The 13,223-nt window shown below is 40.4% G+C and overlaps 1 protein-coding gene across 3 annotated transcripts in view; it reads right to left on the bottom strand.

The window, feature by feature from the left end:
* The window catches only part of SGCD (sarcoglycan delta), a 1,041,370-nt gene that overhangs the window by 421,683 nt on the left and 606,464 nt on the right, over positions 1-13,223 (bottom strand). The window contains exons 1-2 of one of the 3 annotated variants that reach the window (XM_004042887.5): positions 11,207-11,505; positions 8,849-8,894 (exon numbers count right to left, since the gene is read on the bottom strand). The exons of 1 other annotated variant lie outside the window; for it this stretch is intronic. In XM_004042887.5, coding sequence (XP_004042935.1) covers positions 8,849-8,851 — 3 coding nt within the window. In that variant the 5' untranslated portion in view covers positions 8,852-8,894; positions 11,207-11,505. Of the gene's footprint in view, positions 1-8,848; positions 8,895-11,206; positions 11,506-13,223 lie in introns of those variants that run through there. One more of the 3 variants, XM_055387285.2, reaches the window with a different exon arrangement.

Here is a 13,223-nt window from a genome sequence, read left to right as displayed (position 1 = left end):
ACAGGTCATTGAGAAGATATAGGGATGAAAAAGGGTCATGGGTCAGGAGCATCCACAGCTGGTCCACTTTGTGAGGCTAAGCACATATTCTAGTCTAACACCGTTGAAGTGGTCACTTTTTGTTTGCATCTTTGTTCCCACAGGGCTCTTCTTCAGGAGAAGAACAAATGTTTTCCTTTTTTGCCCCCTGGAAATAGTTACAGTATCTACATTACCAATTTGCTGTGCAAAAATGCATTATGTTTTCAGGGATGATTTGTAAACAAACAAACAAACGAAAAACCCAGTGAACTTCCTAAAAACACATCAATGCCATCAAGTTTCCTAATGATCTTTCTTTTGGGCCTGTAAAATTGTATGGGCCATGATCAACTCTACCATAAGGCAGAGCTGAGAACAAGAAGGGGCATTGGCAGGCATTTTACTAATGTTTGACTCTGCTCCCCACTAGGCTTCTTCATAATCTCTTGTTCCATAAAGGAATTTATGGGGGTGGGTGCTGTGAGTGCAGTTCTCTGTTCAGTTATGCACTGTCAGGGAGAGACATGGCAAAGTACAGAGTTGACTTTCAAAAAAAATTCCAATCCCAATCTATTTTTCAACAGTAAAATATTTATATATTTTGACATCTACTATATATGTCAGTAGGTCCTAGAGATAAAGGCCTTCAAAAGGATGAAAATGATCATATTCTGCTTTCATCAAGCTCATATTTTAATGAGAGACGGACAATAAACAATAATGGACAATAATGAAACCCCTAGAACTAAAGTTAGGTGCTAGGAAGAACGAAGAGGTACCTGTAATAGAGAATAAAAGGTGACCCACTCTGGTCATGGAAGGTCATTCTAATAAGGAGACAATTAAGATGATACTTGGGAGTGGGGGCAAGCTTTTCAGCAGAAGGCAGAGCAAGCACTACGGCCTGAAGAACTCAAGCTCAAGAGTTGGATTGAATGAGCTCAGAGGAGAGGGTGAGAGGTGAGTTTGTAGAAAGAGGTGGGGCACCTCCTAGGTTCTAAGGAGTAGAGAAAAATACAGCAAGACTGATGGCTACATTATCCAATTTAAGAATAAGACAAGTGATACAAATCAAGTAAGTTTTTATTTTTCTTGGTGATGCTACAGGTTAAAATCGGGTGAATTTAAAAGTAAACATGAATTATGTAACTATGAGATTGTAACCAGCTTATATAAATAGGAGGCATAGGTTCCCTCAAAGGCTCATTACAGTTTCTAGAGTTTGTTGTGGAATCTAAGCCATTTTGGATCATCCTAGTACAGAAATAGAAATAAATTAGCCATATTAGTTTTTAGGTAAAACTGTTTGCTTTCAAGGTTTGTTTTTTAGTCAGCCATCCATACCAGGCATTAGTCTAGGATCACAAATGTTTGGCACAATTTAGACAATGGTAAAAAATTCATCACTTTTAGTTTTGATGTAATAACATTTGTTTGTTACAAAATTCATTCAGAAAAGTAAGCACCTATTTATGTGAACTAGCCCAGGAATGGCAGTTTCTTTTTAAACAAATATTCAGATTAACTTAATAGTTATATATTCCAATTCTTAGCTAAAATATGTAATACCATAGTGTTGGAAAACTTTTACCGAAAACAAATTCAACAAGTGCATATATTTAAAAGAATCAAAGAACAGGCAGTTAAACAATTCTCTCATTCATACCTTCAGCCTCCCCACACTGAGGCAACCAGTGTTATCAGCTTATTTTTTATCCTTACAGAAATGTTTAATACATATTCAGGCTTTATTCAATATAGATGTTCAGTGCATATGCACATTTATTTTTTTTTACACAAACAAGAGCATATTTTACATAATGCTCTAAATCTAACTTGGTCCACTTAACATAACTGATAGTCCCATAAAAACATAAACTTTTAAAAAAATAGCTAGACTGTTTTAGATGGTATGGATCTATGATATTTAACTTAACCAGCTCAGAGACAAATAGCGAGGAGGTTGTTTCTAGTCATTTTTGTTACCTATCATAATGAAAATGTAACTTTTTCTACTTGTTCTTGGAAATCAGTCTTATGAAGAAAACACAGAAGCAGCAGAAGGGAACAGTGCTGAGGTGTTAAGGAGCTCCTGTTTAAGGGATGGTTAAGCCTGACCATCCCAGAGAGATCTGAGAACGAAACACAAAGAAGCAAGAGAGTAAAGCATGAGGATATCTGGGGAAATATTTCAGTCAGAGGAAACTGGACCAGCAAGTGCAAAGGCCGTGAAGCAGGAGCTCGCTTGGCAGGTGAGGAGGACAGTGTGGCTAGATCAGAGTGCACCAGAGGAGAATGTTTGAAAATAAGCTTGGGCACAGGCAGAAGGGGAAAGAAGCAGGAGCTCAGAGCCACAGTAAAAACCTCAGGTATGATACAGAAAGCAACAGTAACCACTGCAGAACCTAGGCATGGAAATGGGATGATCAGATTTTCACTTCAGGATCACTCTAGTGTTCTCTAGGAAATGGGTTGTAGGAGCGAGAATGGAAGTGTGGAGAACAGGGGCCCATGACTACTGCAATCGTCTTCAGAGAGGTGGGAGTGGCCCAGGCCTATAGACAGGTGGGTGAGAAGCTGGGGAGTTGCTGTATTTGGAATCTTGTGGGAAAGCAGAGGTAACAGGATTCTCTGTGGCTTGAGACATGGGGTGTCAAAAAGGACAGGAGTCAAGGAGAACCCCAAGGTTTCAGCGTAAGCAGCCAGTTGCACAAGGGTACCCCACAGGGAACAGCGTGAGGATAGAAGGCTTGGAGGGCAGGAGGGGGATGGAGTGTGCAGGGGAATGATAGGGGAAGAGACAGGTGTGTAAATGTTGAAGGCACATGAGATTCCAAAGAGATGGTAAGAGGTAGTGAGATAAGGAGACGGATAAACAAGAACACTATGATGGCACTTGGAAACGAATCTGGACTTCAAGGGGAAGGAAGACTGGGCTTCGGGATATGAATCTTTAAGACTCCAGGATATGAGTATTATTGAAAGCCATAGACATAGAGCAGACACGTTTCACATAGGTCCAAATATACCTTTCAGACAAGTCCGGAGAAACCAGATTGCCAGGTCAAAGTGTATCTGTACACTTTTTAAATAAATATTATCAAGGTGCCCCACAAATTGTAATACACCTTGTATTTAAGTTTAAAATATTTATCTCTGATGAAACAGAAGATATTTCAGCATTGATGAACATCAATTCTTTCCATCCTAGAGAGGCAGATGTATGAGGTACTAGTTGAGGTGCTTTCAGGCAGATATATTTGTGAAACACACATGCATATTTCTACCAGGAATTAGCAGATACACAAGTGCATACATTCCTGCAACACTATGGGAGATCAATATAATTAAAACCATTTCGTAAATGAAGAAACTGAGGTCCTAAGGAATGCAAGAGTATTCTCAAAGACCCCTAACTAGTAAGTTGGTTAGGGTCTGAACTTAAACTCAGGCCAGGTTTTCTCTCCATTACTCACAGGCTGAGGCAAAGACTTAACTTTTCCTGAATACAAAGTAAGGTATTTAGAATTATCATAGATGTATATTCAGTGTGAAATGCATTTGAAATACTGCCACCACCTGCAAATATGTGCCATCCTTCAGTTCCTCCCCTGACGCTGTTCAAGGCATCTGGGATATATCAATGAGCAACAACAAAGAGCTCTGATCTCACAGCGGTGGAAAGAGGTAGTGATGGGGAGACAGATAATAAACATAAACACCAGCGAATATTATATTTATGTCACAAGGAGATGAATGCTATGAGGAAAAGTCCCACCTCCTAAAAAAAGGCCAAAAAAAAAAAAAAAAAAAGAAAATAGACCATCAGTACCAGGGGCTGGGGAATACAGCAGGCTCAATATTTAAAAGCATGGGAAAGGTTGACCTCATGGAAAAGGCTATAGTTGAACAAAGACTTGACAGCATTGCAAGAATTGTTGAATATTTGGCTCTATATAAAACTAGCCTGGTCTTTGATGTTGCAAGGTGAGGACCAGAAAAGAATATGTGAACTGAATGCCCTTGGGCAGCAAAAATAATTTCAAACATCTGATCACAGATTTAATGGTGTCATTTTCACATGCAAAGGATGCTGTATCTACCCCATCATGGCCACTTCTATGGTTAGCTTTCCTAATAGTAGTGGCAGATACTCTCAGCAAACCAGCTACTTTGTGTTGTACAAGATCGGTGCTTTCTAAAACCCCATGGATGATTCCCACCAGAACCAGATAATGACAATAGGAGTCAAGCTACTACAGCTCTTCTGTGACTTGGGGACCAAGCTGTGTAATAAAATAATAATGAACATGACTCAAACACTTGAGATCAGAGTGACACACAAGGCCTAAAGGGAACATGGACAATATAAAATCCAAATCCTTATTTAACAGACAATAAAACAAGGTTCAGGGAGGTGAAGTGACGTAATCAACGTCACAGAGTAAGGCAGTAAAAAAAAACCAAAGTCAGCTAAACTGAAAACCAGTATGTTTCCCATAAATTCTAGGTTTCTGTCTTTTCCGCTTGAACTCCTGGTTTCACATTACTTTCACCAACCATCTACACACAGATTTTGAGCAATACTTAGAGACAAATTGAAAAAAAAAATCACTTTTCTAACATAAAGAAAGCACACATAAATGACAAACACTTGTATAATGGTACTATGTACTAGCCATTGTTCTACATGTATTTAATCCTCACAGACATATAATTAGTACCTGCCTCGCAATCATTTCTATTTTACAGTTGAGCCAATGAGAAAGAGTGGTTAAGTAATCTACCCCAAATCTCTTTGCTTGTTAAAGGCATAGCAAGCATTTGAACCCAGAGTGTTTGGCTGGAAAACCTGTTCTCTCATTTCTTATATTAAATGCTTCTAGATATATGTGAATAATTGATTATAACAATGTGATTACTAATGAAAACAATATTTTTGTGATTGTATTAGCTAGAAGTTCTTAATATATTAATTTTAAGACATATTATTGAATACCTATTGAGTGACTACTGTATTCCAGCCAGAGTGAAAGTTACTCTAAGTACAGGCATTTTGTCCCAGGTAATAAACCATCTTTGATATGTCTCTAAAACCTATAAATTTTTACAGCACCATGAAAAGCAGCTACAACAAATTAGGCACATCCTTCTATAGTGATTCAATAGTTTCATAAAATTAGAATTGATCCAGTAGATTCTCCCTTGACAATTATGTTTGGCAAGAATCTTTAGCTATTACCTGCGCTCTCAAATGCCTGCAATGAAACCTGTGGTAGGAAAGGAAATGCTCATCTCGTTTTTGGTCATTTTACATATTTTTTTAATCAAAGTTCCTAGAAACAAGTATGATAAAAATAGCTAAACAGCATGCATTTTTCTAAGCACTTTGTATGCTTTCATGTAGATGTGTATATATGTATGTACATCTATTGAGGTATAATTTACTTCTAGTAAAACAAACAGATATTAGCTACATAGCCCAATGAGTTTTACAAATCGGAACATCTTTGGGAACAATATTCAAACAGGAGAGGGAACATTTCTATCACCCGAGAAAATTCTCTTATTCCTCCTCTTAATCAATTCCCTTCCCCAGAGTTTGTGACTATTCTGATATCTATCACATTTAATGTTTTCAGTCTTAGCTATAATCCGATGAGGTGGTTCTAATTTTGAGGTCTGGATTCTCGGCCACCATACTGTCCTCCTGCGACTCTGCTCAACAGAGACTTAGACCATCTCAACAGTGTTCTCTGAGAGAATGAAGCCACAACTTAATTATGCCCTAACTTCTCTCCTATGCATCTAGAATATGCACCACCCTTGAGAGAACAGAGAACATGGTCACTCAAATCACCGTCTACTTTCTTTGGTTCAGTTGAGAAACTCTAGAAAAATAGAGCAGACAAATGTAAACATGTACAGGTCAGATAGTGGGGTCAATGAATGAGGTAGGCATATGCCCTCTCAAAAGGACAGGAGCTGACCACAGGCCACCAGCCACTGTGCCCAATAAATTACATAGGGAATGCCCATCTTCAGCTTTTTCTAGAAGATCAACATCATGATATCTTAAGATGTTTAAATATTTGATAAGTCAATTAAAACAAACAAACAAACAAAAAAACACTTTGTGAGCCAAAATGTACCTATAGTCCAAGCCTTTGGGTTGCCGGTTTATGACCTGCTGTTTGTATCAGCAGCCTGGTAACATCAGAGAGAGGGGTGGGGACACAAACTTTTGAAGGTCTCGTCCAATATTAGGAGTTAATATTTCTCACTACCTGGTAAAAATTATGCTGTCCAGACACTGGCCTATTACCAATATTCCTGACCCCTGAGGGAAGCAGATAAGGACTTTGGTAAGCACACACTGAACAAATAACAAAGAGAAAAGAAACTTGCAAGGGTGAATGGAACCCAATAAAGAAAGAGCGAAAGGGCTAGAAAGATTGTAGAAAAAGAGAGAGGAGAGAAGTCAACCGTAGGTAACAATAGGAATGAAAGGAACACAGCGTGGCTCTGTTCCCCGCTGTCCTTATTCTGGAGCAATTTTCTTTCATTGAATACACAGTGCCAATATCACAACCCCAATGAGGGTTAGTATTAAGATTTTGTCGAATGATTCGTTTGGAGAGAGGAGCTTACCCTGGTGGTATTTATTTACTCTGAACTCAATGAATAGTTTCAGTGGCTGAGTATGTCAACTCCAGCAAGTAATAGCAGGGTTTCCAGGCATTCACAATATATTATTTGGAAGTCAAGGTGCTCACAAGACAGTCTGATCCTATCACTCCAGCAAGGAAAAGTGGTCTGAGCAAGGAGGGAGTTTCTAATCCCTGGCAATATAGTTTTTATCAGGGAATTGTGCTTGCTCTAATAGGTGCCATTGCTTTATCAGTGAAAAAGAAGAATAAAGTGATTGCATCCATATCCTCCTACACATCCTGAGCTCCATTAATACAACCACAAACAAAGCTTTCTGAGCAAACCAATCTCACAGGATTTATATACTAAGTGAACCACGGTGACATGTTCCTCCCCAGTCCTACAGACCTGTCTGAGAGGCGGGTCAGAGGCTACAGCTTACACGGTTTCCTTTATATGAGGCAGTTCACACTGTGCAATAGGAATTTGAAACAATAATGAAGATCTTTCTGTGTGGCAAGAAAAGTGAAATAAAGGGAAATGTGGAATTTCTAGAGAAATTTGGGCAACACAGGAAAAGTAACCCAGATAATTCAGAGTAAAACATCCTCTCCTTTGCTGATTGTTTGAACTCTTCATTTTACCTTGCTCTACCTTTTTCACTCTTTGTTGATTTGCCTGGTGCTATCTCAGTTCATCTTAACTATATGTATTAATATATTTGACATATTTAAGTGCTTACTGTGTGCAAAAGACAATGCTAAGTGCATTATCTGTACAATCTCACGACACACTATTAGGCAGATACTTTTGTCATGCCCATTTTAGAGATTAGGAAATTGGGACACATTTTGGAGATGATGTAACTTGCCTATGGCCACACAGCCAGGACCCCAGTCTGCGTTTGAGGCAGACCCTGAGCTCAGTTCACAATATAACCACTTTTCTTCCACAGCAAGATGATACCATCTTCCATTTTTTTCTTTCTTGCTGTGCTTCCTCTCCCTACAATCACCCTCTTCCTTTTTGGTTAACAGATGTATGAAGTCCTCACCATGGAATGTGCATTGTTCAGATGACTAAGTTGAGTTCAAGGAGCCATAGTTTTTGTCAGGAGAATGCTCACTGAAATATGTTCAGAGAAGAGTAAAGAAAGAGTGCAGGAAAAGATGGAGAAGTAGGTGAAATGACTCAAGACACCTAGCCTTAACGGAGACAGACTAAGAGTTTTTCTTAAAGAAAAGGAAGAGCCTCAGGATTACAAAAATCATAGGTTGTGAAAACAGAAAACAATTCAGAGGTATCGGATCATCTTACAGATAGGAAACCTGAGATCTGAAGATGAATGGAGCCAGGACCTGACCTAAGATTTCTGACCACCTCTACCTTTCCTCCCTCTCTCAACCCCACTTCTGCCCCCAGTACCAGCACGTTCGTCAGACGTGGCTTAGGAAACTATCCAAGATGCTTGAAACCAGAAGTGTTTCTGACTTCAGATTTTTTTTGGATTTTTGGAATATTTGCATTATACTTACCATTCAGCATTCCAAATCTGAAAATCCGAAATCAGAAACGTTCCAATAAATAATTCCTTTGAGCATCATGTCAGTGCTTAAAAAGTTTCAAATTTTGAAACATTTCAGAGTTCAGATTTTTGGATTTGGGAAGCTCAACACATGTACAACCAACGATGTAGTATGTGCCCTTGGAGATTTTTTTTTTTTTTTTTTTTTTTTTTTGAGACTGAATCTCGCTCTGTCGCCCAGGCTGGAGTGCAGTGGCGCCATCTTGGCTCACTGCAAGCTCCACCTTCCGGGTTCACGCCATTCTCCTGCCTCAGCCTCCCGAGTAGCTGGGACTACGGGCGCCCACCACCATGTCCGGCTAATTTTTGGTATTTTTAGTATAGATGGGATTTCACCGTGTTAGCCAGGATGGTCTCCATCTCCTGACCTCGTGATCCACCTGCCTCGGCCTCCCAAAGTGCTGGGATTACAGGCGTGAGCCACCGCGCCCGGCCTGCAGATTTTTTAAAATAAAAAAGTAAAATTAAAGAAATGTCTTCATCAGGATAAGGCATATATAACACTTTGTTCTCTTTTTCAAAAGTTTATGTTGATAATAAAATGACCATGAGCAGGGCCTTGAACAAGCTTTGCTCCCGAGAATTACTCACCATCTCCACCTGGTCCCTTCACTCAACACTCCCGGCAGTAATGTCTCTGCAAGGAACAAATATGGGTTAAAAATAAGGCCTGAAGAGCCTGCCCCCTCCTTGCCTAGGAAATCTGAACCCTCAGGCAATGCCATTCTTACAAAATGTGCTTTCTGATTACTTCCAGAAGGCAGGGCAGGCTGACCATGCAGTCTCCTGTGGTGTAGTGGCTGAAACAATTCTCTTCACCAAGGCCACTGAGTATCTGCACACTTCCAGTCCAACAAATCAGTGCCTGGTGGCTTTGGCTATTTCTAATACATGTGTTTCATTCCTGTGCCAAGGGCTCCTCCCTCCACCCTCACTGCCCAGTTTGTGTTGTGGCCATTCCTCTCCCTTCACTGCCTCCACCTCTGCCCTGGATTTCTTCCTTTGTATCCTTCCCCCTTCTGCTGCTTACTTTTTCTCTTCAGATGTCAAGAGAGCTTGACTTCTCCCTACTTTATTTCTAAAAAAGAGAGAAACTACAGAGTTTCTACCAAGTTTCAGGCACTGCTCTTTATAATCCTGCAACCTGGAGTTGCTATTTCACGCCTCTTCTGCTCAATGCTTGACGCACGCTAAATATAGAGGAGTATGACACCCGAGCTCATGGAAGGCTCCCTTTTTCATTGGCAGTGGGCTTGACTATGGTTCATGCCAGTTCCTAATCTGTCTTGGCATTTTTCTCACTCATTAGGCACTTTAGAGAAAAAAATAAGGTCACAGTCCATCCTGACTTCTAACTACACCCCCTTCCTTTCCTCAAGCCCTGCAGTCCCCAAACCCTCCCCACACCACCCCAACACGAAGATGAAATTAATAAAGAAAATGTTCATGAACCATCTCTTAAAGATATCCTGCTGCCAATCCTGTCCCAGGTCCCTCCTCCAAGTACAACACTTGGGAGAAAAAAGAAAATCGCTGGCTGAAAATCCTGACCTTCTACCAATAAGACAGAATGTATGCCTTCTCATTCTAGGTCTTATGCAGAGGAAGCAATGAGAAATCCTGCCTCTCCACTTTTCTTTCAGCATTAACTTCAGGCTCTTCTATTAGCTACTTGTTTAAAGATTGTAGGACACAAGTAAATGCACACCTGTTGTCACAGAGATCCACCCTAAGAGGTCTAGTCACTCTTCAGCTACTCAAGAAGTATCCAAGATTCCATTCATTCATCCATCTCCCCAACCAGACTTTTGGCCAAGCCCCCTTCGGAAAAAAACCAATGTTGTCACAGATTGCTGTGCTAGTAATTGTAAAGCAGTTGTAAGGTTTAGCTCGGCTTTGGGCTGAACCAGTCTCTCAAATGCAATGACATTGTACTGTGTGTTTCCTAATGCTGTACATAAAACAAGGTATAGCTTTCCTATGAGAGGAAAAAATCTATACTGCAATAGAGTTGATAAAGAAGAACCAAAACTGAAGAGGAACACTAAGATCCCTGTTGTGCTGAAAATTTTTAAAACTTCGATTTTTATAAAAAGCTCTTTTTCAGTAAGGTGTAAAATAAAACCAAGAGATCAATGAAATAAAATTCACACCATCATGTCTCTGTCCTTTAAGAAGAATTTTGAGTAAACTGCCATTTTCTGTTACTTTTTTATTATCTATGTTTCCTAAAATACAGAAGTGTTTTTTGAGAGTAAAACTGCAAATTACTTCAAGTGAGAAAATTGGAAATGATTATAGAAACAGAATTACAAATGTTGATCCAGCATAATTCTAGGCAAATATATCACTGACAGTCAATTCCCAGATGACAGTCAAACTCCTATATAAAAGATTTTAGAAACCCATACACACATATCTGTTTCGACACTCTGAAAGTGTCATCCAACGTAGAAACTTCAAACTCCGATTCCCTCCTAAAATGAGAGCCATTTTCTACTATTAAAAAACAACAACAACAAAAAACTCCCCATTAAAACTCTTGCGAAGCGAAGCAAAACACACAGACAGTTTCATCTGAAATTATCTTCCTTGCCAGTGAACGGCCCTTCCACGCAGAAAGGAAAAGTTACAGATGGTTGGAGCAGGGTGACAACATAAGGAATTCACATACTCCTCTTTACACAATAATGTTGCCAGCTAAATCCTAACTTTCAAAAAAAGTCTCTCTGCCCTGCTGAAAATCAGACCTTAAAGGGGGAAAAGCACAGATTGGAGCCCCACGCCAATTGTTTACATGACTGAGTTCTAACTTGCTAATTCACACACACACACACACACACACACACATGCACACACTAAAAACTCGGAGTGCTTGCAAATACAGCAGGCAGACAGCTTAGAAAGTGAACAGACGCGTGCAAATGCAAGAAGGGGACAGTACCCTACCTCTCTTGTCCGTTTCACAAACCGGCCGATGAAAACCGCCCGCGATCCCAGGGCGTGCTAAGCAGCTCTGAAGGAGGTGGCCACTCGGCCCGCTGGGTGTGTGCAGGCCCAGACTGCGCTCAGAAGCTGCCCCAGTCAGATTTTCCAACTGCAGAACTGCAGCCAAGTCCCTGCCCATGCCTGAAGAATTTCCTGAACAGCATTCCCGTTCTTTTTCTGACTGCTTTGAAACCGTACTCCGTACTTCAATATGGCTTTGTCAGACCGACTCACAGCTACTGGGCTGTCTCCAGCTATCAATGGGAAACACATGTGTCAAGCACAGGCCGACTCCCCTGCAACAGCGCTCATGGTGTCTGCCGGGCTCATACTCACAACCAGAAAGAAAACTGCTTCTACAACCAATTCTGATTTTTCAGCCATTCTCCACACAGCCTCTGCTCTGTAGTGCTAGATGCTGGAGATAAGTCCTCTCTTTCTTCTGCTCAACACTGCTCCTTTTTCACTTGCTCCTTACACTTGAGTCCCCAGCTGACCCCTGTCAGCCCCCTGAGCTCTTGCCAGTCCTGATAACAAGCTTATTACAGCTGAGAGATGTAAATTCTAATTTGATCTCCCTACCTGCCGCTTCCTAAATCTTTGCTCAAAATTTCAATTGCTTGAGGGGGAGCAATATTTTTAGCATTTCCACACTAGTACAGTTCTTCGGAGCTGTCCCCTCAACCTGATATGTACATTTTTTGCTGCAGCAACTAAAAATAATGCAATTATTTTTCAGGCACTTTTGTTGCTCTCTGTTCTGCAACAGTGCTGGTCCAAAAATGTAACATTTTATAGGCTGTTGGAATGTGTGTTATGGTTATGGAAAATAGAAAAGAGAAAAGAATGTACTTTGAATCAGAATGCGTCCTAATTCTGTGCACCTGTGATTATTTCTGGATGACACTCCCTCAAGATGCCCTGTGTACATTCTGCTGGATTTGGTGCTCTACCTTTGACATTTTCCCTTTCCATGCAACAAGAGGAAACCTCAAAACAGGAGGAGGACACCCCTCTTCTCCCACACTGAAAAACCCCCATATCTAAAGAGCCAGAGCTAAGTTGTCAAGGTAACATTGTAGAAAAGAGGTGATTTAAAGAGAGAGGAGCATTTGTTTTGAACTATTTCTTTTTTCTGTTTTTGGTATTAACATTTTACTTCCAAAAATCACACCCCGTTGGCAACTTATTCTAAAGAACTGGCTTGCCAGATTTTAAGTGTTGTATGTTCTTGAGGGGATGTTGTAAGTAATAGGATTCGGTGGGGTCTTGAGTTTAGCATCAAATTACACTGGGCACTCTGAGCAGGATTAGATTTTTGCCTTGGGAAGCAGTGGGGTGGGAGGCGGTGTCGGGAGTTGTGTGTGCACATCTAAGGTCAAGATGCAATTACAGAATCAGATCTTTGGAGTTGGAGACACCCCGGAGATCATCCAATCCAAATTGTTTCCACCCTTCATTTTACAGAGAGAAGTAGAGGCCCAGACAAATGAGATGACTTGTCCAGGGTTTTAAAGACAGTTAATACCAGAGCTGAAGCTAGAAATGGGATTGGTGCCCTCTTTTTCTATGTGCTTTCTCTACTGCAGCATAATTTGGGAAGGTGATATCATCTAGCCTTTTAATCAGATAGCCTGGGTCTAATCTTAGCTCTGCATCTTACTGACCCTGGTCAGCTTGCCCAACCTCTCTCGATCTGTTTCCTCATCTGTGAAATGGGAACCATAATAGAATCTACCAGTAGAATTGTTAAGGATTCAGTGAGATAATCTGTGTAAAGTGTTTATGACTGCCTACAAATACATTTCAGTTTACTTTTTTTTTAATGGAGCAAAATGCAAACCTTTTCTCTAACCTAAAAGCAAAATTGTACTCTCCAATCTAGTGTGAGTTCTAGAATAAAGTATTTGAGTGGCTAGTTTTCTGCTGCTTTAACTTTATGTAATAGGGGCCTGTCACCTTAAACTTGGAGAACTGT

The sequence above is a fragment of the Gorilla gorilla genome, chromosome 4 (assembly GCF_029281585.2).
Source record: "Gorilla gorilla gorilla isolate KB3781 chromosome 4, NHGRI_mGorGor1-v2.1_pri, whole genome shotgun sequence".
In the NCBI taxonomy this organism is placed as follows: Eukaryota; Metazoa; Chordata; class Mammalia; order Primates; family Hominidae; genus Gorilla; species Gorilla gorilla.
Note: the sequence above shows the minus strand (reverse complement) of the source record. Positions and strands in the feature narration are given on the sequence as shown.